The sequence below is a fragment of the Rhamphochromis sp. 'chilingali' genome, assembly GCF_963969265.1.
Source record: "Rhamphochromis sp. 'chilingali' genome assembly, chromosome: 18".
Taxonomy (NCBI): Eukaryota; Metazoa; Chordata; class Actinopteri; order Cichliformes; family Cichlidae; genus Rhamphochromis; species Rhamphochromis sp. 'chilingali'.
The window spans coordinates 21,467,459-21,495,349 of NC_137945.1; the positions used below are offsets into that span (position 1 = coordinate 21,467,459).

A 27,891-nucleotide genomic window follows, 5' to 3' on the forward strand; every position below is an offset into this window, starting at 1 on the left:
CGAGAGAGAGAAGAAGCTGAGCAATAGGCACATTGATTACCAATAGCATACTGTGAAGCATTATTGGGCATCACTGCTTTGCGCCCTTTGTTCTAAAGGTTAAGCTCAAGTTTACTTAGGAAACAGTGAATCAGTTTTTCTCAGAACAGTCAGCTGCCTCAAGAGTGGTTATGCCCTGAGGTAACTTCATTTTAATGGCAAATGAGACTCCTACATTTCTGTGGTTTGGAGCTATTGATGGAATCTCTTCTGCATGATTAAAATAATTGCAAGCAATTGAAAAATAAACACTTTTGTGTGGAATGGACACGTCTGGGATATTGATTGTTAACCATGCTAACAGCAGTCTGTGGGCTGATCAGTTTAACAGTTTCAGCTGAAATATATCAACAACCATTGCGTTGATTGCTTTTTTGCAGACGTTCCGGGACACTTCCAGAAGATTTTTGCCTGAAGCCTTTCCTGCACCTGTTGTTCCATCAGTTTCACTTAAAAAAAAAAAATCAATATCATGCCATAAAATTAGGTACACATCTCTTTGGCTTATTTGCAGTTTCATCATTTTTCCAATAGCCAAATATACAAATGGGCTCTTTTTTAGCTTCTTTTTAGCTCTTTTTTTTTAGCCTCAACCTCAGCCTCAACCTTATGCTAGTTGATAATTAAGTAGTTACCATAATAACATGTTGATAAAGGTTACTGTCAGTATGCTACCAAGCTGATGGTGTGTCATACTGATTTCAGCATATTATCTGTGACTTTTTACAGACAGTTTAAATGAATATGTCCTGGCTTCACACACCCAGAGGCAATGAGCTCACCTGTTCCCAGTCACCTCCTCTCTGGCCACCACTTAAGGTGGTAGTTTGTCTTGTTTAAGTTCAGTCTTTGCTGGATTGTTGAACTAACAACAGTTACTAAAGCTGGCTCCCTTGCTTGTTGTTGTTTTGGTCTGCTCATCCATCATAAATTACTTACCTTGATGCTCCTTCTGTGCAGATCATCTGGAGGCTTCTTGTTCTGACAGAGATTCTGACGTAGAATTGCCTCTCTGTCTGGAACCTGCACTTCGTTATCAGAAACCCTTAGATGAACTGTTGTTATCCTTTGTGTTAACAATAAACTTGTGGCCATTACAGAATATTCTTTTTTAGACAACTTGTGTGTAACATATAACTGCTAGATGTCAGTAGAGTGCAGATTGCAGTATTCTTACACCTTCCAATCTAAGTGCATAAGCCTAGCTATGGTAGCCGCTGTAGGACAAACACATTTTAGATCAAACACATTACATTTAGACTGTACCCCCTAACGGCCATTGTCGGCATATTTCTTCTGCTGTTTGTGTAGAAAACATTTTTGTACACACTACATATTAACATTTCACTAGATAAGTGTTAATTGAGGCTTCGGACACAGAGGCAACTGGCAGCAGTTACCGGGGTGGACAGATCCTCTGTACTAATGAGAGACAATGAATGAATGAGCTCTGTTGAGCCAACCATCCCTTTAACGTTAACTAGTAATGACTTCATGAACTTCTTCACAAATAAAATTTTTATCATTAGAGAAAAAATTACCAATAATCATCCCACAGATGTAATATTATCTACAGCTACTCTTAGTACCATTGATGTTAAGTTAGACTCTTTTTCTCTAATTGATCTTTCTGAGTTAACTTCAATAATTACGTCCTCCAAACCATCAACGTGTCTTTTAGACCCCATTCCTACAAAACTGCTCAAAGAAGTCCTGCCATTAATTAATTCTTCGATCTTAAATATGATCAACCTATCTCTAATAATTGGCTATGTACCACAGGCCTTCAAGCTGGCTGTAGTTAAACCTTTACTCAAAAAGCCATCTCTAGACCCAGCAGTCTTAGCTAATTACAGGCCAAACTCCAACCTTCCTTTCATATCAAAAATCCTTGAAAGAGTAGTTGTCAAACAGCTAACAGATCATCTGCAGAGGAATGGTTTATTTGAAGAGTTTCAGTCAGGTTTCAGAGTTCATCACAGCACAGAAACAGCTTTAGTGAAGGTTACAAATGATCTTCTTATTGTTAGGTGTGGCTGTGTGCAAACAGGAATAGGACCCAAGGTGCAGACTCCGGAGACAGAACTTAAACCCAAACAGCTTTAATGCTGAACTCAAACATAACATAACTGGGGAAAAAGGTCAAAAATAAACTAACACCGGCGGTAGTGATGGGACGTTCTGTATCGAGGCTTCGGAGCGTGTGTCGAGTAGTGGAGGGGGCGTTTCCGCGAAGCGCGTATCGAGGCTTGCTTCATTTATGGGAGGAGCTGAAAATGATGACGTCCGAAGCCTCGCTGCCCGGCTGTACCACGTGACTGGTTCATGAAGTGGTTCGAACTTTGCCGCGAGATATGACAGCGATATAAACCCCTCAGACTTCATTCAAAAATGTGGGTGTTTGATGGAGAGTTGCGGTTAGTGAGAGTTTGGAGACAGTTTGGAGGTTTATGAGAGTGAGGAGAGAAAGTCAGGAGAGAATGGAGCCAGCTAAGAAGAGGAGGATGTCCTCCCCTGTGTGGGAACATTTTGATCTTATTCCTCCCAACAAGGTATTTCTACAGAAGATGTATTTTCATGATACTGATGGTGCAATACAATTTATGTTGAGCTGTCTTGACTTTTGTACAAGGTGAAGTGTTTGCTATGTGCCAGGGAGCTGGGATATAACAACAACATCCATGCTTAGGCACTACAGAGCTTTGCATGAGAATAAGGGGGACACCGATCGTGGAGCAAGACCAGGTGAGCCATCAAATGCAATGATAATATAGGATGCAGTAATGTTACTAAATGATATAACAATATTATACAACTGTTATAAGTTACGTGTGTGCTATTTATATTTGTGCTTTATCTTTATTGTCTTTCCTCAGGAGAACAATCTCAAATAGATGAAGACCTGGTTAGCATGGTGATTGAGGACTCCCAGCCATTTAGCATTGTGGAGGACAAAGGATTCAAAAGATTTGTTAAATCATTAAATCCTAGCTATGTTCTCCCCACTAAAAAGGTCATAAAAGCAGTGAAAATTTAGTTTTTACAGAATAAAATGTGAACAGGCAGGACTGAGGCTCAAAGCCTCAGTGTGTAGCTGTCCATACCTCAACGTTACAAAAGCACAACCACTGTCCACACCCCAACCACACCTCACCTCACAGTAAATGATCATTTCCATTTCAAGCATTTCCAAATAATCATTTCCCATACTGCCACTATAAATATACACAGTATACTGCCATCACTACAATATACATGTTTTACACACTCCTTTTGTTGTTGACATTTACAGGCTGTGTGCAAAATGCCACACTCTTCAAATTCATGCCAGCTATTATTTTTACGTCCAGTAGGTGTCCTGCTAGAGCAAATGAAGCTTCATGAAGCTTCGCGTTGGGGTGAACCAATTGGATGAAAAGCTTCAGTGCTTCATGGGGCTTCATCTGCCCATCACTAACCGGCGGAGTGACAGAACACACAGCTTGGTAAACGGTAGATCGCGACACAGACACAGAGAAACACTGGGCTTAAATACACAGAGGGAGCAATCAGGGAATGGGTAACAGGAGGGAAACACAGCTGGGACAAATCAGAACTGACGAGACCAAAGAAGCGTAAACTGAACACACTGAGATAAGACACAGACCTTCAAAGTAAAACAGGAAACGCATAACACAGACTGAACAAAGACACAGGCTCATAAGCAGGCACTACAAAGGGAACAGAGACGTGGGAACAGGGCAGACACAAAACACTGACTGAACACGGGGATATAGGAACTTAAGATACACATAGACGCGAACTAGACAAGGGGATGCAGGTGATAGGGGAGACAGAGCAACTAAAGAAGACAGAGACCTAAGCCATAAGACAGAACTCAAAGAAACCAAAAACTAGACAGTATAAATAATATCATAAACTCAAAAACCCTGGGTCGACGACCCAGGCATCCTAACACTTATGGCCTCTGACAGTGGACTCATCTCTGTGCTTGTCCTGCTAGACCTTAGTGCAGCATTCGATACTGTTGACCATAATATCCTATTAGAGCGATTAGAACATGCTGTAGGTATTACAGGTACTGCACTGCAGTGGTTTGTATCATATCTATCTAATAGACTCCAGTTTGTTCATGTAAATGGAGAGTCCTCTTCACACACTGAGGTTAATTATGGAGTTCCACAGGGTTCAGTGCTAGGACCAATTCTGTTTACATTATACATGCTTCCCTTAGGCAGCATCATTAGAAGACATAGCATACATTTTCACTGCTATGCAGATGACACCCAGCTCTATCTGTCCATGAAGCCAGATAACACACACCAATTAGTTAAACTGCAGGAATGTCTTAAAGACATAAAGACCTGGATGGCCGCTAACTTTCTGCTTCTTAATTCAGATAAAACTGAGGTTATTGTACTCGGCCCTGAAAAGCCTAGAAATATGGTATCTAACCAGATTCTTACTCTGGATGGCATTACCTTGGCCTCCAGTAACGCTGTGAGGAACCTTGGAGTCATTTTTGACCAGGATATGTCCTTCAATGCACATATTAAACAAATATGTAAGACTGCGTTCTTCCATTTGCGCAACATCTCTAAAATTAGAAATATCCTGTCTCAGAGTGATGCTGAAAAACTAGTTCATGCATTTATTACTTCCAGGCTGGACTACTGTAATTCATTATTATCAGGATGTCCAAAAAACTCCCTGAAAAGCCTTCAGCTAATCCAAAATGCTGCAGCAAGAGTCCTGACAGGGACTAGAAAGAGAGAGCATATGTCTCCTGTTTTGGCTTCCCTTCATTGGCTTCCTGTTAAATCCAGAATTGAATTCAAAATCCTGCTCCTCACATGCAAGGTCTTAAATAATCAGGCCCCATCATATCTTAATGACCTTGTAGTACCATATCACCCTATTAGAGCACTTCGCTCTCGCTCTGCAGGCCTACTTATTGTTCCTAGAGTATTTAAAAGTAGAATGGGAGGGAGAGCCTTCAGTTTTCAGGCCCCTCTTCTGTGGAACCAGCTTCCAGTTTGGATTCAGGAGAAAGACACTACTTTCAAGATTAGGCTTACAACTTTCCTTTTTGCTAAAGCATATAGTTAGGGCTGGACCAGGTGACCCTGAATCCTCCCTTAGTTATGCTGCAATAGACGTAGGCTGCCGGGGGATTCCCATGATGCATTGAGTTTTTCCTTTCCAGTCACCTTTCTCACTCACTATGTATTAATAGACCTCTCTGCATTGAATCATATCTGTTATTAACCTCTGTCTCTCTTCCACAGCATGTCTTTTATCCTGTCTTCCTTCTCTCACCCCAACCGGTCGCAGCAGATGGCCGCCCCTCCCTGAGCCTGGTTCTGCCGGAGGTTTCTTCCTGTTAAAAGGGAGTTTTTCCTTCCCACTGTCACCAAAGTGCTTGCTCATAGGGGGTCATATGATTGTTGGGTTTTTCTCTGTATCTATGAAGCGCCTTGAGGCGACTTTTGTTGTGATTTGGCGCTATATGAATAAAATTGAATTGAATTGAAATGGGAGGGAGGGTTGGACACGAATATGTCTGGATCTGTCTTTGGTGTTTCTTGTCTTGTCACTTCCTGTTTTATTTTGATAGTTATAGTGTCTTGCTTTAAATTTTACTTCCCCATATCCCCTGATTGCCCTTCTGTGTGGATATATAGTGCCATCTTTCCCCTTTGTCCTTGTCAGTGCTGTTTCCATGCCCCATATGTTTCTTGTAGTTGCATTTACTTTAATCTATAATTTGTGATTCCCTGCTAGGTGTCGTGTTTCACTTTAAATGTGTTGTATTTCATTTTAAATAAATAAATAAATGGCTCACCTTTTGTTAATTTTCTGTCTGTATCCCCCCGTCTGCATCTTGAATCCTCCACTTCACACTCCACACATTCGGCACAATTTGCAGACTGGGAAAATGTCATAATGTCAACACTTGGCAATACATTAGGAATGAAAAAAATTATATAAACCAATTAAATATTTTGTGGTATTGTATCTCTATAGTCCAAAGTAACCTCAAAAACTCTGGCCGCAGTTCATCTTTAGTGACTGTAGTCTGTCTGTCTGCTGTTTACCTCAGCTGGTCTCCATGTCTATTTACTCTGGAGTTGGTTGTAAAACCTTATGAAAGAAGTCTGATAGGAACTGATGAGTCAGCGAAACTCATTTCTGTCCAATGACAGCACTACCGAGGTGAGTTGCTCTAGGATATCCTGAAATTTTCTGTCGGAAAGCGCTGCTGTTATTGATGCTGTTAGCCTCTGTTAGCTGCTGTTAGCCGGCATTAGTGAAACTGCCTTTGATGTAGATCAGGGGTGCTCACACTTTTTCCGCATGTGAGCTACTTATAAAATGACCAAGTCAAAATGATCTACCCACTACAAAAATCCAAAACATATACTTATTTATAAATATATTGAGGATTCTTTATATCTACAATGTATATACATGCATAACCGCAATATCCAATATTTCACAACACAATTAACTATGTAAATTTTTTGTCATTACCTGAGTTTACTCTGATGACTTGCACTGAATTGAATCAGCCTGGGATGCATAGTCTGGACAGTAGCTGCTGACGGCCAGGTTTAAGAGAAAAAACCGAGAGCTAAAAATTGGAGTTAACTCGCTGACTAGCTTGTCAGTTTTACTACACTTCGCGCCGCTGTTTGCGCATGCGCAGCGACCTAAGCGTCAGAAAAAATCTGCTGTCATCTGACTGGCTTCCCTGTATCAATCAAGTGACGGGATGGATGATAGGCTGGCATCTATTTTTTTTAATGCCATGCGATCTACCAATACTACCTTTGCGATCGACTGGTCGATCGCGATCGACGTATTGAGCACCCCTGATGTAGATCTAACATTGTTGGACACTTGAGTGAAATGTAAGCCTAACACTGGCCTAATGTAAATGAGGGAGAAAGGAAAGAGCAGAGGTGGAGAAGGACACATGAGAAGGAGATGATTGAAATGTTAAATTATAAATGGTTAACAATAATAGTTTCCAAATGAAAAGTACCATTTAAGGAATAGTATGTATGGTGTGGTCTCTAGCCACATACATAACACACGATTAAAAATGCAACGTCCATCCCACCCACTGTTGTATTCAAGATTCAAGTTTCAGATTTATGAGAACAATATTATGGAAGATGCAGTTACACATCAATCAATGCATATTTATGAGAACAACATTGATTTTCTGTTAAAAAATGACTTACTGTACCTTTTAAATTTTAACAAACTTTTAGATTTTCTGGTAGTTTTTTATTTTATTCTTATATGCAGCTATTACTCATGCACATTGATTTTCACACTCATAAAAACTGGTTTAGTTTTATAATAAATGAACAAGATTACCTACCAAGTAAAAAAAATTAGAGTGTAAAATGTATGTAAGCTGCATAGGAGTCTCAAGGCTTTTAAGTCTGATGAATGCAAAGAGTCACGGTGGTCTGTATTGAAGAGGAAGATGCAGGAATTTTAAATGTATACAGCATCGAATGAGCTTTTGTGGATTTGTTCATGAGGCAACCTTGTATATAATAAAGTTAAGAAAGAAACAAAGCGATGCCATTTAACACAGGCACATCAAAGGCACACACGCATATCAAATGTTTGACCTCTTCATTCACTCTGCACTGCATTTTCTTTACTGTGATGTCTAGTGTAGTTTATCCCTGGAGGTTTGACGTCACTACTGATGTTCCGAGGCTATCTTCAGCTATATTAATAAACACTGCTCAGCGTAAGTGCCCTGAGAAAAGACTTTTTTGGCAAGCATCAAATTGAAGCATCCTGCCTCTTCCCACAGGTGCAAATGAACCATGATAACACCCATGTCAAATGGGAGAGAACATCTTGCTGTGGGGAGGCTTCCTGACATTTCTTATTTCTGTTGCTTAGCTGGTAGATGCAGCAGAATTTACGACAGCAGGGAAAATGAAAAATGAGAGGTACATATCCTTGATTCAAATAAATAGGGATTTCAAAAAGTCCTCTAGAGCCCTGTTTGTCTGCGAAATCCTGTTTGGCTGCTTTTCTCCTCTTCTGGAGTGTACTTATCTGAGTCCTCTCTAATTTTACCTCCAAAATAACCAGCAACACTCCTTAACCCTCTTTCTCTTCACCACCACAGCAGCTTTTCAGCCTTGTTGCCATAAAAAAGACTCAGTATTTGCTGCTAAGCACTGAATGCAAACCCAGCAGTTAATCAGTGTGTGGATTGTTATAATGGATTTAGACTTCTACAGTGAGTCTTTGTAGAGCCAGCATTCCTGATTGTGCACGAGTCCTTATATTGAGGCTATACTGATTATTCCTTATATTGAGAAAATAATAAGAAGAAAGTAAAACTCAACTTAAATTATGACAGCAACCATGCAAATGTGGCTTCATCACTTCTTTGGTTCCTATTGCTCCAAATCCCATGTGTGTGGTGTGCGGGGAGAAGCAAGCAATGAGGTTATGAAGCCTTCAAAGTTACTTGTGCATTTGGAGACTAGACATCCTGCTCTGAAGCACATGTTGGTAGACTATTTTGAAAGACAAGACAGTCAGAGTCAGGTGCTAAAGTTTGAAACTTCAGTTAACATCACTGCTTTAAAGGTGTCGTATGTGGCGGCTAATTGTATCGCCGAGCCTTTTGACAGTGGGGAGCAGCTGCAGACGACATTTGTTTTCGGTGAAGCAGCAGCTAGCAAAGTTGGGCACGTTCCTCTCGGAGAACACAGTTAAGAGGCGGCGAGATGAGATAGCAGAAGATGTTGAAAGCCAGCTGTTTGACAGACTCGCTGCATCCCTGTGGTGGATGAGTCTACAGACGTGGAAAACAAAGTGATTTTATTAGTTTATGTTAGTTACATCAATCAAAATGACTTGCGGGAGGACTCGCTGTGTGCTTTAACTCTGCCAAGAAAATCAACAGGAGAGAAAATCTTAAAGGCCTTGGGTAAATGCATGACTGGTAAAATCAGCTGGGACAGCTGTGTATGTGTGGGCACTGATGGTGCTGTAGCAACGACACTGTCTGGCTTCATCACTCGTGTGAAACAGGTTGCACTGAAATGCGGGTCTATTCATTGTTGCATTCCTTGTGAAGTCTTGGCATGTATGAGACTGTCACTGGAGCCCAACCAGGTGAGTGATGTCATTCAAATATTAAATTTAGTCAAAACACGTGAACCGAACACACGTTTGTCTGAACGATTTTGCGACAGCATGGATTGACAATGACAGCCACCAGAACAAGGCTCTTTAACAGACTGGATATTAAAAACACACTGGGCCTGTCACTGACAAACATGGTTTGCATTGATTTTCATGTGGGTTATATACTAGTTAAGGTTGAATTTTGCTTTAACTAAGATATAGTTTAACATATCTGGTCTGTGGCACTCTTCCCCCTCACTCTCCCCCTTCCGGCAGCTACAGTCCAGTCCATGGAGTCAAAAGGTTTGTAAACCATGCTTCAGTTCAATGCTGATGAATAGGATTGACTGTATTTTATCCTTTAAAAATTTAGCTCTTGAATAATTTCAGATTCACTTCTCACCATTCAGTTTCAGTTCTACAATTCAATTTCAGTTCCAAAATTCAGTTTTTTGGCACTTACATCCGGTTCCGGTTCAAGCGCAGATTAATAGAACTACGTTTTACTAGCGGACCGAAAGTGTTACTGACGGGAATCTAGAAGTTAGCTAAAGAGTTGGGATGCTGTGTAAGACATAAATAAAGCTAAAATACAAAGGTTTGGACACCGTTTTGCATGTTTCCCTACTGTAGGGGTCTCTGCAAGCATACAGGGCTCTGAGAGGGTGCAAGATGACAAGTATGGAATTCTACTAGAAACAGTCGATCATATTTGTTTGTCAAAGCTGAATCCAAGACAAACTACGCTAAATTAGCGTTTTTAGCTAACAGCTACAATAAGCATAAAAGTTACTGTACGGCTATCATTTGTTAACATGACGCTTGTTCTTATACATGTAATACATTTATTACCAACCTGAGAGTTTATCCGCTGGTCATTCGACATGACAAATGACTTCTGAAGTCTTAATTCAGCTCAAGACGCTGTAGATTCCAGTCAGTAACACTTTCGGTCCGCTAGTAAAACGTAGTTCTATTAATCTGCGCTCGACTACTCTTGAACCGGAACCGGATGTAAGTCCCAAAAAGATGAATTTTGGAACTGAAACTGAATTGTAGAACTGAAACTGAATGGTGAGAAGTGAAACTGAAACTATTCAAGAGCTAATTTTTTAAAGGATAAAATACAGTTTCAAAGCAAATGAATTCATTTTCAAAATATAAAATTCAATTTCAATTTAGTGATGATCATTTTCAAACCAATAAATTGAATTTAAAATTAGGCTAATTCATATTCAGTTTGTAAAAGCATTTATTCAAGTTACAATTCAGATTCAATCCGAGCAATTCAAATTCGAATTTAACTTATTCAAATTCAGTTTCTGATGGCACAGATTTCTGCCCATAGAAAAGCTAGTGCTGATCCAGTTTTGCTATATAAGCTATGAAAATATGTTCAAAATAACAATCTTTGATTCTGCTTTTGGTGAAAATGGTTACTTGTAAAAACATTCTCTGTGTCTCCAGTTCACTTTAAGTCTACAGAGCTTTACAGATAGCCTTCCATACAGTCTGTGGAAAGTAGCAGATATAAAGTTACGTCACTCCAAAATGAATGTTCCCTTTTGAACAGTAGATTTAACCGCTGTTTAATCTGCTGTATTAACATGTTTCCGGGTATTTTACTCTTCTTCTATTTGGATTCAGTGGTGTGGTCGTTGTATTCAGTTGGCATGCCAGAAGGTGTCAGGATATATATAAACCACAGAACCATTTTACCTTGTGACATGTTCATACCTTTAAAAAAAAGCTGAGCACTTATAGCATGTGAACTTTAGTTCTGAGCTGTCCTTGTTTGAGCTGCAGGTGTTGCAGACACATTTGACAGATTGCTCAGTGGAACAGAGTTATTTTCAAACATATTTCTTATATTTCACAGGTCTGAAGTTTTCAAGTTTTTCAACACCTGCAGGTGCTGCAACGACTCACATTGTTGTCCATTATTTCATGTCCAATGTCGACTGGTAGGACCTTGTGCTTCTTTCAAGTTCCACCCCTGCTTATCCGTCCTTTACGGATGAGAACGGTGATTTCTCAAGGTTTATCCTTGGCACACAGTGGCACTGTGTACCCACACTTCTCCTTAAACACAAATTGATTTCACACTTAAATCTTCACGGTATAAATCGCAGACCCTCCACCTGCTCCCCACTATAACTGTCTCCTTCTCTTTTTCCTTACATCTCATTTAACCTGCTCTCCTCCACCAAATCTTCCATTACATCCTCCCTGGCTCATGTGTAGACACACACCTGTGATCCTGAGGTGTGTCATGACCGAATGACCAGGGATGCTATAAGGAAGGAAATATAAGGAAAGAATGCTAAGAGACGATGAGTGAAACAGTGAAGGCCGGAGGCATCTGCTGGGTGTTACAGGGCAGTTTCTAGAAAGGCTGTGCGTAGGAAAATTGAGGAGCTATTTTCATGCCACATTAAGTTACACCAGCCTTCCACTACAGGACTTTGCTCAGACAGAGGAGGCTTGCCTCTATTGTGAAGGCTAATAATCAGCGCAATGGAGTTATTACCCAGCACTACATTTCACAGGCCTAACCTAGACAGCATCAAAGAAGGGGAAGAGAGGGAACGTGGGAGGAGGACTAGACATGAATTCCAATGGATTGTAACAAACGCTGCTACCTCCAGCCCAGCCCAGCTTCATTCATTTTATATGCTTCAAGTTCAGCTCAATACAAATTGATATCTGGGTGAATGGGATGAAAGTACTAGGGGTAATGCAAAAATGGCAAAACACAAAACGGGAATTTAATTCCATTACTGCATCTTTGATGTCTGTCCAGTGTCAACAGTGTAACAACAGAGGCTGGTGCTTGTAGGAGCCCCTGCATCTTCATACATCTTTCCATTATTAACACCACTCTAAGCACATTCCACTGCTGTCAGTCTGGGGCAACATCACAGTGAAATATTAAGCCCCCTGCCGTGCCTATCACTGCTCCGCTGTGTAAGTACATTAACTGTACAGCATTTGAAAGGGTCATTATCAGCCAAAGAGTGAAAAGGACTGACATGCAAAGCATTATCACACATGTTCCCACGCAGCAGTCAGTCAAGTTCCCAGTGAATATGTTTGTGTGAGCAGATGATGGTATCAAGATTTTAACAGTGTTGTTTGTCAGGGCCAACAGTAGCAAATGAATTTGAATTTATTGACTTTTTGAATTTATTGTGTTTTGTCGCTGTTGTCTGTGGACCTCTTCCTAAAATACCATAAATTTATTATGTCACTAAAAGATAAATGAAATACCTCCGAATTAATTTGCACCAACTCGGTAATGTTCGCTCCTGATGTACAGAAGTGGAAATATGCTAATGTTGGTGCTTTGTAAATTAAATTAATACTGAGTTTGTGGCATGCAATGTCACAATCTCAATGTGCACTCTTACTATTTTTCTCTCAGATTCATTTAAAATTATAACCTTAAAAACACGTCAGTACCATTTACTATTCAACAAAAAGAATTGTAGCAAAACTTACCATTAATGTCATACTGTTGCTTTATATTCAGAATTTGCGCTATACTGGCAACATAAGTACATTTTAAGACCCCTATCAAACTTAAATATTGTCTACAAACCATTTGTAAATAGATTACGAATTAAGCAATATAGTGACTCGAGCTATCAGGCTCACATAGAGTAAAATACACCATTAAATACCAATAAAGCCTAATTTCAGTTTATTGATATATTTTCTTTATATTTGGCTGTTGTTGGTCTATTTATCAGGCTAAGAGAATCCCACAGTGAAGCAAGTCAGTATGCGCTGAGAAATAATGGCCATTTCAGTGCAAGAAAATATTAATTAAAAAAATCTAATTAAATTGTAAAGCCGTGGGAGGCTTGCAGTGCTTGTTACTTTTCATGAGTTTTTTTTGCCTCTCACAAACTTAGCACAACCTGGTGTGTTTCCCTTTGTCTTAAGGTGAGATAAACTGATATATTCCTATTCCTCTGAAATAAATCTCTCCTTTTTGCCTTCAGAACTGCCTTAATTCGTCTTGTCAGAGTTTCAACATTGCTGTGAAACATTGCTCACAGATTTTGGTCCACGTTGACATGATGACGTGAATCTCCCATTCCACCACATCTCAAAGGTGCTCTGTTGGATTGAGATCTGGTGACTGTGGAGGCTATTTGAGTACAATGAAGTCATTATCATGCTCAAGAAACTAGTTTGAGATTATTTGAGCGTTGTGACATGTTGTCCTGCTAAAAGTGCAACCAGACAATGAGTCCACTGTGGTCATCATGGGATCGACACGGTAAGCAGCAATACTCAGAGAGGCTATGGTGCGTAAACAATGCTCAGTTGGTACTAAGTGTTCCCATGACTTTACCACCACCAGCAGCTTCGACTGCTGATACAAGGCAGGATGGATGCTTTCATGGTGCCGCAGCAGACTCAGACCAGGGAATGTTTGTGTGACTTGTACCTTTAGTGTCCGTTTCTCAACGCCACAACCCACCTGGCTCAATGTTCAGTACATTGTGTACTCATGTTGTAATGAGTGATTATTGTTGTTACTGTTGCCTTCCAACCAGCTTGAAGCAGTAGGACCTCTTCCATCAGCATCAGCACTTTTGTCCAGAGAACTGCCGCTCACTTGATATTTTCTCTCTCTTTTTTGGAGCCATTCTCTGTAACTCTAGAGATGGTTGTGCAGGAAAATCCCAGCAGACCAGCAGTTTGTGAAACACTCAGACTAGGCTGTCTGGCACCAGCATTCAGGCCATATTCAATGTCGCTTTAATCGCCTTTCCACTCCATTCTGATGTGCAGTTTTAACTTCAGCGGGTCATCTCGACTGTGTCTACATGCCTGAATGCACTGAGTTGCTGGCATGTGATTGGCCGATTAGATATATGCGTTAGAGAGCATTTGAACAGACGTACCTAACGAAGAGCCGGGTGAGTGTTTATCACTTATAGTACAATACACTGCAAATACACAGGAACAATAACTTTGTTAAACTGAATAGTAGAAGTTTTGCTTTGATGTTATTTGTGCATTAGAGCTATTAAAAGCAAATATTGGATAGTCAAATCCAAATAGACATTTAAAATGCCCACAGTGGTAAATATATACATAGAATTACAGTTTTAATAATAAACAGATATTAATGTTACTGTACATTTTCCCCTTGCCAATTTATATATTTACAGTATTTAAAATCTCCAAAAAGGTATTTGTTCTGTAATAATCATCCCATCTCACTTGACTTAATATGTAATGAATTTAAGTACTTGCTGTTTATATTTATTTATTTTATGAGAGCAGATTTTAAAGGCTGCCTCAGATACCACAGAAGGAACACGGGAAGGAAGATATTCCTACATTCTGCTATTACATCTTCAAAGGCACCTGAAGCCCTTTTGAACAAAATACAGACTGAAGAAAATCACACAAGAATGTGAATTAAACAAAAACACATCAAAGTGTGTCAGCTTAACCCACACATGCACCACATGAGCACTTTTGCCTTGTGAGAAAAATATATCTAATGCACATTTCTGTGAAAAGAAAAAAAAATCATCAAGAGGATCGGAGACCGTGTTGTTTGATTGCAAAGAGTCTTTATTTTTTCCTTGTGTTCAAGTACGGTCCTCTCTCAGCAGGGTCATCTAAGAAGCATGGACACACAACACACAACTCGCACCAGAGCCTGAGCATCTTCAGGTGGGATTTCTCTTTTTGTCTCGACTGGGGTGGGGGGGTCCCGATCAGCAGTTTCCATGTTTAGGTCAAGTGAACAAGAGTCCTGTTGTACACCACATAATTGTTTTCTCTGCGAACATTTGTTGCATTTAGTGACACTGACATCAGCACATAAAAATTATATATATATTTATATATATATATTTATATTCATATTCATATATTTATAGATTTGTCATTCTATATCAACAATTCCTTCTAGTGATTTTTTCCTTGGTTTTTCATGTTGTAAAACTGGACAAACTGTCGGTAGGAATGCCTTGTTTGGACATTGATTTGTACAGGAACGCTCAGACACATACACGCAACAGAGGCATACGCACACTACTACACACATGCATGCATAGATACGCTCGCTCAAGTTTACGTGTACACACAGGCCACACATTCTGTCACATACATGCACATGTACACAAACACACGCGTGCGCACACACGTCGACCCCCCCGCCCACACACACATCCGCATACACACCCACATGTGCTCAGCCAACACGGAGAGGCAGGTCTGTACATCTACGGGAGAGAGACATTACCCATGATTCCCAGCAATAAGTACAGCTTCACCTGATCAAAAACACAAGAAAATAAAAGTTACAAACAGCAGAGTGAGTCGGCCAGTCTACGTCGTCTGTAAACGTCGACAAAAATTTCCTTTTAAAGTCCTCTTGGACTGGTCCACTGTGTGTCAAAGTTTGGCACAAGACCTTTCTCTCTCGTCTTCCTTTGTCTCTACTGTACACTGAGATGTACAATACTGGCGGCTTTCACTGATGTGAAAAAAAAAACTTGAAACAGTTTGGGGTTTTTTTATGCAGAGGTGATGATGACAAACCACTAAAAGTTGACATTGTCAAACATGTCAGATTCCCCAAAGTGAAAAGACAAACCTTTCCAAAGACAGAGAGTGTGCTTTAAACATACACATATAATCTTTAGGCAGTGAAAAAGCACTTTAGTTGACGGGGACTCTGGAACAATGCTGCTCTGCCAAACTGATGCTTTGGCAGCTTTGAACTGCTCTTTACTGTGTCCATGACAAAATTCACTCGACGGAGAGAGAAAAACACAAATATCGCAGTGCTTCCTCTCTTCCTGGGAAAGGAAAGGGGGGCCAAAACAAAAGTGTCTGCTGACACCCATCCTGATGATGTCTGTCAGGTCTGATTCTCGTGTTCACATTTCGCTTATTTTTTGTTGCTTTTGATGTTTCAGTCAGCAGTCAGTCATGGAAAATAAATTATGTTTGTATAAGTGGCCCATCAAAAACGTGTAATATACACACTATATCACCTTTTACTGTACACAGAAAATAAAAAGTTTCTTTTTGTTTTGCTGAAAGTGAAAATTTAGAAAAGTACAAATAAAAAAGATGTAAAAGAATGACGACAAAAAAAGAAGTCTCTAGAAGATGACATTCCTTGAACGCAAATTCAGAAGCCTCTGGAGGCGGCAAGGCCATTGCAACAAAAAAGGGGGATAAAAGCAGTGCTACGTTTGTCACTTGGGTGAAATGGTAAACATCCACTTCTTGCTTGTTGCCTGATGTGCTTTCATCTTTTTCTGTGCTTTTATTCTTCCTGACCTCTTCAAGAACACTCATGCCATCTTTGTCTCTCATCTCCTCCTTAGGTCAGACAGCTCTTTGCTCCTACAGAGTAAGAACGCTCCCTCAACTGCTGCTTATTTCTTTATCCTAGCGCCCTCTTCTTCTCTCTTGACATCTGCATACTCTATCCTCCTGGTCATTTTCTCTCTTTTTATATTCTGTTTCCTACTCTTAGTTCAAACTGTCAAACACACTTTGTCATATCTACTTCCACTAGCTCCACTCACTGGTGAAATGGAGCTGACTTTAAAGAAATAAACTGGTCTGGAAAAAAAAGTTCACATGCACATGCAGTCTCTCTTTGTTGCTCGACCTGACTTTACTTCCTATCCCCATCCAGCTCTGCTATCCCACTTATTTTAGAGAACATAAATTTCCTGCCACTGGCTACAAGATCGCTTTCAAAATACCACGTATAATCACTGCTGATGTCTTGCAAAAATAATCCCTTTCACACAAGCACACACAGACTCTTTCTTGCCCCCCAACACTGTAGTCTAACTAGACCCAGGAGTCAGGTGAGGCCGGATAGTGGCTGGTCTCGTAGTTTAGTTCGCTGTATGGCCGAGAGGCCGAGTAGAAGTCTACGTAGTTGCCGGTTGATTTGAGGCCCAGATGCATGCGCAGATCTTCCCGCGGGTCCCTGGGTGGTCCGGTGGAGATTGGAGGTTGCTGGGGTGGGGCCTGAGGCTGGGCCTGAGCCTGGATCGGTGGCTGTGGCTGGGGTGGCGGAGGTGGTGGTGGTCCTTGGTCCTCGTAGTAGGCCTCGTCAAAGCTCCGGCTCTGGCTGTGAGGTGGAGGCTGCGGTGGCTGAGGCTGGGGGAAGGAGGGAGGGGGAGGGTAGGGGTCGTAGTCTTTTAGCACGGCTGCTGACGGACTGTCCAGCTGGGGCTGAGGGGGCACGACGCAGGGCTGGGCTGGACCCTGGCGGGGAGTGGTTGAAGTGAAAGAGTGGTAGGTGGGGGGGTGAGGTGCAGCAAGGAAAAGAATGGAGAGTCAAAGACATGTGGGTAACGGGAGGAAAGGTGGGAGTGGAAGAAAAGGGGAGAGAGATAAAGAGGGAGCGATGGAAAGGAGAGTGACAGGTAAGAGTGAACACAAGGGACAAAAGGTTTTGAAAGGCAGGCTGTATGGGTAAAGAGCTCAGAAAGGAATCAGTGGGGAAGGGGCTCATGCTGTGAATTCTCTATTACATGCAGGCGTCGAAGGCGGCAATGCATCTCTAACACTATAACACTATAACTCGCACAGGCCAGTTGTGTGCGTGTGTCTGTGTGTGTGAGCGCACGCGTGTGCAGCCGCGTGAGGAAAACGTGTTTACATGTTTAACTGCCAGTGTTAAAAGTTCGTACCCGTACAAATGAACTTATACTTTAATTAGAAACTTATAAGTGATGAAGAAATCGGGCCAAAATTTCAAAGTCAATGGCTCTGATGCCTTTTATTTCCCTTCCCTCGGTACCAGCAGAGTCATTTACCAAGAGCAAATAATTAGTGCAATCAACTGAGGTAATGACTTTAATTGCCAGTCGGGTGTGGTTTCAGGTTGCAGTCATTTGATACTGCTTGAGCTGAGGGTGTGCCTCCATCGCACACTCTGCCAGCACATCTCTTATCACACTGGGACACCTTTTGTGTGCATATATTTGTGCGTTTTCTATCCTGCTGCTATCTCTGTTAAAAAACCCCTGAAATGCATGCACTGCTAAAACGCTGTGGTGGTGTATTGCTACATATGCATACAGAAAAGTGGATTCACAGAGCAGCATTAACTCACCTGGTTTTGCTTGATATCATCGCTGGCAGTCAGGTAAGAGTTTCGGAACAGTGTAGATGTCCCACAGGAAATTTGAACTTGATGGATAAAATAAAAATAAAAATTATACCACTTTTTCAATTAATGACAAAAATAGCTACTAATAATACCTATCAGATATCTGACAATAACTTATGAGAGTTTCAAAGCTTCTTAGTGTGCTACTTGTCACATAAAGAATTTATCATAAGAGAAAGAGATGGAAAAAATAGAAAACATTAAAAAATAGAAAATAAATAAATAGACATAAAGGGAGCGTGGAAGCTAATAGAGTGAAGAGATAACAAGAAGGCACGGGAAGAAAGAAACTGGAAAGGAAGACAGGAGAAGATTGAGAAGAATCAAAGTGTGTGAGAAGAGAAATGGTGTGAAGCTGAAAAAAGGCAGATAAGTGAAAGAGGAAATAGGGAATGAATATAGAGGAGAAGGAAAGATAAAGAGGGGGATAAAATAGAATCATTTAATTCATCTCCATCACACACACATACACACACCTGCCATGCCGTCTTTCCGGGATGTGTGCTCTCCTTTGTTGCTATGGAAACCGGCGTTGGTTGCCGTGGAATCGTAGTCCATCTTGCGTTCCTTCAGACTCATCATCTCTCTGGGGGAGGCTGGGGCGCTCGCTACACACACACACACACACACACACACACACACACACACGCGCGCGCACACACAAAATAATGAGCAATAAACCCAGAACAGCATGAGCCTTCACACTCTGCGTGCTTACACTGGTGTGTCTGTGCGTCTTGGTCTTTTTCAAGGTGCACAGTCATTATTCATCATTTAACTTGTCAGCAGAAAGGGTCACCTCCAGCATGTTAGACGACTTCTGGGAATTCTCACACACAGACGCACACAAACATACACATGGACGCTTTGGACAGTTTACTTAATAGTTTTATGTCTTTTCTTCTCTTCTTTATGTGTTTAAAGTTCATGTTAAATATCCAGCTATCTAACAAGCCAACAAGTCAGATCAACTTTGCTTGTAGTGCATTACAAAAGTGACCATTGATCATTACACCCTCGCACAAACAGGTCTTGTATTTCTTTAATTTTCTTGGTGCCTCAACTTAAACAATCTCCATGACTGGCTGCAAAATCTTGCACATAACAACAAAATAAATGGAGGTGCTAGTACCATCGAATGCATGCACAAGTCCATGCCATGCTAAAAGCATTACATTTAAAAGACAGCAGTGATTAATCTGACTGATCAAAGATTGCCAAATCATAGTTATATACTGCAGTGCAGTTTTCAGCAGTTTTAATGAGATTAAGTACATGTTTACTGACAGCACTCACCGTGTTCCCTGTATGCTTTTAAACATTTTAATCGCATTTTAAACGGGATGTTATTTAACCCGATTAAATGGACACTGTTCTAACAGTTTTTCATGCAAAACATAACAACAGTTAAATTGTTATTGCCTTTTTGTGCTTGTGTACTAAGTAGTATTAATGAACTCAATTGCAGCAGTGTTAAAATACTGAAACTAAATGGAGGAGTTTAGCTGCTAGTTTATTGGTTATCGTGACAACAAAGACATTTATGAGTGGCCTCATGCCAATATGCAGTCCTATTTGTGTGTTTTCCAACTCTGCTGCACTGCTAACTTCACAGTAGAGCTATGCTTTCTTTGGAGATACTATCAAGTTTCAAACCTATTTAGGATCTCCACACCTCCACACATAATGTTTCTGTTTGTGACTGTGTGGATTTGGACAATTATGCATGTGTACATATCTGTCCAAAGACATGCAGTTTGTGGGGATAGGTTAATTGGCCATAGGTGTAAATGTGGGAGTGAATGTGAGCGTGAATGGTTGTCTGTCTCTGTGTTGGCCCTGCGACAGACTGGCGACCTGTCCAGGGTGTACCCCGCTTCTCGCCCTATGACAGCTGGGATAGGCTCCAGCGCCCCCGCGATCCTGAAAAGGATAAGCGGAAGCAAATGGATGGATGGATGGATGCATGCATGCATGTGTGCAGGCGATGACAAACATGGCCCTCATATTGTAGAAATACTGATAATGTCCCAATTTTCTTTTTTAAACACACACATGCAAACTTTTAGCCCATCGCAAGGTAATCCCGTTATAGCATACTTTAAGTGCTTACTCACCACCTCCTATCATAACACTGGACTGCCATAATCCTGCCCACCTGTTTCAGATTGCCTATATAAAGATTCTTATAACTAACTCAATGTTTACATACCAACCCAGTATCACGGCAAAGCGTGTAATAGACACGCCGCTCCACTCTGTTCATTTCACGCTTTGCTGGGATACTGGGTTGTACACACATACAGTATACTCCAGGAAATGTGAGTACATTCTAAAAATAAGCTTTTTTGACATGCTCACACTAGTTTTGACATTTATTTAATATCTGTTACACATGCAAATATGCAGCACACACAGACACACACACACACATGTGGAAGTCACCATTCTCAGTCCAATGAGCCATCGGGTAGAAACGCTTTTCATGCTTCTGAATAAAAAGAAAAGCAGATGTAGCCTACTCCAAAAATTAGTGCATAATTGTCTTTGTTCTCTTTGGTTGTTCTATACCACGATTAAAGGTTAGAGAAGAGCAACCTAGGGATGAAAACACTTGTGAATATGACTAGCAAATGAAATAAAGGCTTTTAAAGTGATTTTTGGAGAGCCATTGAATTAAAATTCATCTATTTGAATACTAAAGGATGCCCGTTTTTCATCTCGGCTGTTCAATGTTTGACATAAAAAGCAAAGGCGCATTGTACCCTCTTATCTGTTCCCCAGCCTTTTCTGCATTTTGACAAGACATTGTATTACACACGTACACGCGCAAGCACAGAAACGGCTGTGAAGAAGGCACATAAACATAATCACTTTGGCTGTGGTGAGCCACGTTTTTATAATGTTTTAACACATTTCATTTTTAATTTTATCATCCAATACCTCTGTAGCAGATTCCATTAAAGTAGCAGATCAAACCTTTTACAGAAACCTCCAGAGACAGTGCCATCGCTGCTGGTTACCTAGGGGACCTGGCTTGTAAATGCTCGATATGACAGCCCGGGAGACAAATTCTATCAGTGCAGAACACAGCAGGACCCTGTGGGGGCCATGACACATGCAAAGGTCTCTCTCTCCTTCTCTTGCAGCCTCTAACCTCCCCTTCTCTTTCATAGTCGTACTACTCTCTTCTCACATCAACTCTTTCACTCCTCTTCTCCCAGCGTACTTGCATACCATCATTACTCCTGCTTTGATCCATCTCTAAGGAGTCGGACTGCAGTCTGGAGTGTATGCAGAGGAGAGATATAGGAGCATGTGGGTGTGTGTTAGTGTGTGTCTCTGTGTTTGAGAGCACACTGAGGTGGCCTGTAAAGAGTGAGAGATCAGAGGGAGAGGTGAGAAGAAAGCAGGATTACGGCAAAGAGGAGGAGGAGAGTGAAACGGGTGAATGAGAAGGGGTGGACAAGCTCAAAGGCAAAGGGGGAGGCATTGTGTGTAGACAGAGGAGGAGCAGAAGAGAAAGATGGGAGTCATGGCTCAATTTACCCCTGCTGATCCACTGTACAACAGACATCCACAAATTTCTCTATGCACTATAATCTCAAAACTTCTTATTTTCAATGTTGCTGGCTAAAGTCAAATCCCCAGCCTTCTTCACTTCCTCCTCCCTGCATTAACCATCCCTCAATCCCTAATTCTTCTTGCCTTCTTGCTTTTTCTCTCTCTATCTCCCTCCGTGTTTATCTCATCCCTCCTTCTTTTCCTCCTCACACACAAAAACACACATTTCATTTCTCTCTCTCACTCCCACTGTCTTCCTCTCTTAGCAGGGTCCTTGAAGACCTCTCTAAGCCAGGAGGAAGGAAAAGTACTTTTCTGCCTCATCAGCTTGCTAAGCCCAGTGTGGTGAAAGAACAGCTAAAGGCTCTTGAACCACCGATGCTAACAGCTAATGCTAATGTGCCCTTTGCAAAGCATGAAGGCCAGTGGGCTCAAGCTATGGGCTAATGATAATCATATTTTGTAGCATAAGCCTGTAATGCTATGAGCTATTTAGCGGTGGTATAATGACTGATCGCATCCGCAAATGTTAATGTAGATGACTAATGTCTAAATTAGATTCTCTGTGTACTGTACCACAGATGTAACCCTTTATTCAACTGATTTTCTGTAACCACTTGTCAAAAGAGTAAAATTCAGTAAAGCCTTAAATTTTAATATATGCTTGTTTTTACAAACAAAATCCTGCCTTATTTTGATAATCATACCAAGTCTTTAAAGACAATTTATACCAACTGGAAAAGATGCTGACTGCTTTCTTAAAAATTCAAGTGCAGCTTGCAGGCTTAAAGAAATAAAGAAAATAAAATTATTAATAAAATATTATTTGCTATAACCTTGGCTTGAATATTGTTTCCCCAATTATTTAGCTGACTGCCTGTGATAAAAGAAAGACAAAAAGAAACAAAACAAACTGTATTTCAGTATTTTTTTGTTTCAGAAAACAAAGATTTTTTCAGTTTGATGATGTGCACCATCACAAGACCCATACCCTGTTTGGCCATGAGATATTTAACTAACCACACAACTAAGTGAAACATTTTTTACATATGAGGTCTTAATCTTGGCTGTTAAGAGATACACAAGAATGAATGAAAACACGTATGCATAGCATCTGTATAGGGAGTGCCACGGGTTTCTCACCAGAGCGGTTATTTGGAGATGTCCTGACAGGAGAGACCGAGGGAGTTCGCGAGGAAGAATAGGGCCTCTGCCGGTCTCTTTCTATTGTTGAGGCAGAGCCCACAAAGTGATACTGGGAGTAGCCATCCTGTAAAACAAAACAAGGAAGAAGCTTGTTATCACCTGTGATAAGTAACTGCACAAATACATAATCTTACTGTCATCAATTATTATAGCAATTACATATTTTAAAAACGAAGATTTTTTAAAATCATCCATCCATCAATCCACTTTCTGCCGCTTGTCTGGGTACAGGTTGCAGGGGCAGCAGCTTAGACTGCCAAGGAGGCATCCTAGCCAGATGTTACCTCAACTGGCTCCTTTCAGTAGCACCAGCTCTCTTTTGAGTCTCTAATGATGTCTGAGCTCATATCGTCACCCAAAGTAAGCCATTTTTGGTTGCCTACATCCACAAACTCCTTCTTTTGGTCATTACCCAGAGCTTGTGGCCTTAGGTGGGAACATAGATTGAGCGGTAAAGCTACAGCTTCACTCTCAAACTCAGCTCTCTCTTTATCACAGGAGACCTATGATGTCCGCACCAGTCTGTCAGATATTAGAATTATTAGATTTTTTTACTGATCAATCATCAAAACCTCCTATTACACGATACAATGTCACCATGTAAAAGACTGATCTTTTAGGAATATGTATTTTTGTAATGCACCAAAGAATGATGATCCATTAGTCTTAAACTCTGAAAGGCCCAAACAGATTTGCAGCTTCTAGTGGATGAAAGGATAAGAACTGTTATTAGAGTTAGCGATACAACAGCGCCAGTTTGATTACCACGCAGCAGGAAGTGGCACTTCAACAACGGCTATATGACACAGCATGTCTGAATTACATTTTTACTGATGTGCTTTAGAAATAAACCCCTCCATGTACTCATACAAGTAACACTTTAAAAGCACAGAGTGGTTTGAGGACTATATTAGGAGCAACGAGTAACAAGCGGAAGAAACACAAACTAACGTGACCACGATCCAGCGATCTAGCAGAAAGAAAAAGGGTCACACTGACTGTGAAATGTTCAAGAGAAAACAAGTTTGTTTTTTTGATATTTTTGACAGGCCAAAAAAAGAAAAATCAATAATTTGTGACTTGCTGAAATTGTTCAAATTGATTCACTAAAAGAAAAATCTCTGTAAATACATTTACAGAGCCAACTGTATTTAAATATTGTCCTTATTGAGATTATTATCGTGTAGTAGGTAATTGAAACATTATTCTGGACACTGGTGGACACTGACAAACACACTGCATGTACAAGTGAGCTTACAGCCATGCGCATGCAACAAATTAACACGCTTGCCTCAATTCTGAGCTTAGTAAATAACCCACTCCCTTCGTAGAAAAATTAATACAACTAACAACTCCAAGCATAATTACTGCCAAGCAAATGACTTTGTATCAGCATTAGTTTAGTAGTCATTGGAGCAAAGCCCTTTTCATAAAAATGGATTATGAGAGTCAACAACAATCACAGAGCTGGAACCAAATTCAATTTAGCATTAAGATAATTGGGTACCTCTAAAAGCAAAGCACAAGCAGATAATAAAAGATATCGGAGGCATGTTCCATCATAGCGTTACTGTCTGGGGGCCTAAGCTGAGCAGTGGGAAACTGGTGAAAAAGTGATGACTGAGAGTACATAGGAGAGGTGAATCACTCCAGTTGCAATGATGCTGGAGAGGAGGACACGGAGAGGAGGAGAATGAGAGACGAAGGAGATGGGGCAGAAAGAGAAGAAGGTGAGATAGACAGAGGACTAGCTGAGGGAGACAAAAGATGGCAAAAAGTAATGAGCGAGGAGGAGGAGGAGGTGGGAGATTGCCAGAGAGAGTAATGACAGCAGAGCAAAGATAGCGTGAGGAGGGGAGAGGTAACACGGAGGAGAGGTACGGATGGAGAAGTACAGACACCAGCCAGAGAAAGCAAGAACTAGACTGGATTGAACGCAGTCCCATGTCCTCCCTTGACTCTCATTTCCTGGCAGAGTGCTGAGAACTAATAGAAAGCTGGATCCTCTGACACACAGCAGTTCAAAGGTAGCTCATTTCTAGTCTCCATCATTCCTCCCACCCTCATATTCACTTCATCTATTTATCCACCATCCCTTCAGTATTCTCACTCACCTTGTTTCACATTCACGTTGCACCTTCCCACCTCCCCCCATCCCAACAAATCTCATTACATCCAATGTTACCTCCTTATGGTACATTGGAATGCCTGCTGTCAAACTGTCATGCTGCTCAAATGAACAGAGTCACTGAATATTGAACGATAAATGTATTTTACAGAGTGATGTACAAAGAGTGCTGCCTGGAGATGTAGCTCAGAAATGGGGCCCAGGAATGATTGGGGCAGGGGGTGGTGGCTTAAGGGCTTCCCCAAACAAAATGAGCCATAGTCAAACTTTACAACAATGACTGAAATCAGAGATAAAGAATATAACATATACAAAAATGTATGGGTGTATTCACATTTGGTGTCTTTCTACATAGAGTAATAACTTTATATTTTGCCATAATTTTATTCCACTCGTTCCCTTAAGAGTAAAAGATTAAATCATTATTTTCTGCACTGACTTTACTTTATATTCTGTATGAACCTCTTCAAGCTTTTCATTGAATTCGAATATTTATGGTCTGAAATAGTCAGACTCGCAATTCTCCTTATATAAGGCAGACAAATTCGATACTTTGTAAGAAGAATTTCATATGTAAATAAATAAAAAAATTCTGTGATTTTTTATTATCGATTGGTAGAGGATTAGTTTGTGCTGTGTATAACCAATAAATATTAAACCCAGATTAAAATTTAATCAAGGACCAAATCACACAGTGTCTGAAGGTCTGGACGGTATTTATTCTGTACCCTGTATCCATGGTCCAGCGTTTGTTTCGTGTCAGCGTGTGCTGTGAAACTTCACACTTACATTCACATTTATCATTCCTGGTCTTTCTGGCTCTCACCTATTCTCCTCAACATACCTGTTTTTTCTTCTCTTTTCCACCCACCTTGTCTTTCTCTCTCACAAGCTCTATACTCCAAGCACCCCTTTTCAACTCCTACTGTAAGAATGAGAGGAGAAAAAAAAAAGAGGATTGGTTGCCAGGCAACCGGTCTGCCTGTTGCTCTCAGCATCACTGGATGGTTAGCTGAAGGTCGCAGGACTGAGAGGTAAAAAGTGATTATTGCCCCAACAAATGAAGAGAGTGTGCGCGTGGGTATGGCGGCACTTTGTGAAATTGTAAAACGTTACACACGACGAGTGGAGGGGGCCCTCCGGTCACATCAACCACTGAACATTGAACGTTTTCAGTCCTTTAATCCATGCCTCTTTCTCACTCATTTCAAGCTCCAATTTTAATATTTGCAATTATCACCACCTCCCTCTTGAGCCATCTGTCCTCTCAGGAGCAATGTGCCCCTCGACCTTTGCATCCCTCATACTGGTTACTGGTGGTGTTGCTGATTTAGCAGCTGACCTTTATACTATGGTTGCATTGATTGCAAAGAGCCCAGAATGTTGCGAGTGCTGCAACTCTGCCTCCCTATCTTCCCAAAATACTGTTGTTAGGCTGTCTGAGGGTAAAGGCTATCTTAACATCCCTCCATCTCCTTTCTGTGTTTCTCTCCCTGTCTGTGTCTGACTGTGGGAAAAATCAGATGAAACAGAGTCAGCTTCTGAGGCCTGAGCTTGTTTGATATTCAATGATGTTTTTAAATATCCACCTCCTTCTCTCTGTCTTTCTCAGTTGTGTAGTTGATCTTTCCACAAGTATAGCAGTGGATGATTTCATTTTTTCAAAATAAAAGTAGTGGAGTGGAACCCTTAGAGCTCTCTATCAGATTAATTCATTTTATTTGCAGTAACATCCTGAACATTCGGGGCTCACTGATCATGCACAAGACTAGGCTGAGCAATCACTGACCTTACACACACACACACACACACTTCATTTACATCACTTCTCACTTACGTCACATCACATCCACATAGTGAATTACACATCCCCGGAGCATATTGTAAAACTGTCACACGTGTAACAAACACAGCATCTCTCTGACCCTGAACTCAATCTGTCAAACATGTGTGCATCTGCCTTGGTGATTTGTGCGTGTTTGCGATATTTATATGTGATATGTGGGCATGCCTGTGTGTGTGTGTGTGTGTGTGTGTGTGTGTGTGTGTGTGTGTGTGTGTGTGTGTGTGTGTGTGTGTGTGTGTGTGTGTGTGTGTGGGAGAGAGAGAGAGAGAACATGTCTGATTAAGTACCCTAGACAGATCATTTATCAAGAAATGAGGCACAGCAACCCAGCAGAAGTTATGCACTGAACAGGGACATAACAAAGTGTAACAGTGTGAATATGAAATTTAGAATTTACCTTGTGTGTCTGTGTGTCTTTGTGCCAGAAACAGAAGGGTGTATATGTTTGTGTAAATGAGTCAGAATTTGATCTCTCCGGTCCTATTAAGAATGGGTTTATTTACAAAGTGACCATGTTTCAGTCGCTTGCTTTCTCTGGAAATCCCCAGTTGAACAGTGCTGCACATTTGTTGTTTACTTAAAAGATGACCTGTGGCTATACTCCAAGAACTGTAGATGAAACGCTACATGCGCAGCAACACAAACACACACACCGAATGAGGACACATCCTGTCAAATAGTCCAAATAAACTCTGGTAAAAGTAGAGTTTTACTGCACTCTGGAGAGTATTATACATGATTTAT

The 27,891-nt window shown here is 40.9% G+C and overlaps 1 protein-coding gene across 1 annotated transcript in view; it reads right to left on the minus strand.

Moving 5' to 3' along the window:
* Window positions 1-14,858: 14,858 nt before the first annotated feature.
* Window positions 14,859-27,891, minus strand: part of ctnnd2a (catenin (cadherin-associated protein), delta 2a) — a 273,917-nt gene continuing 260,884 nt past the window's right edge. The window contains exons 22-25 of the mRNA XM_080865626.1: window positions 23,111-23,237; window positions 18,880-19,011; window positions 18,347-18,423; window positions 14,859-17,493 (exon numbers count right to left, since the gene is read on the minus strand). Coding sequence (XP_080721752.1) covers window positions 17,071-17,493; window positions 18,347-18,423; window positions 18,880-19,011; window positions 23,111-23,237 — 759 coding nt within the window. The 3' untranslated portion in view covers window positions 14,859-17,070. The remainder of the gene's footprint in view (window positions 17,494-18,346; window positions 18,424-18,879; window positions 19,012-23,110; window positions 23,238-27,891) is intronic.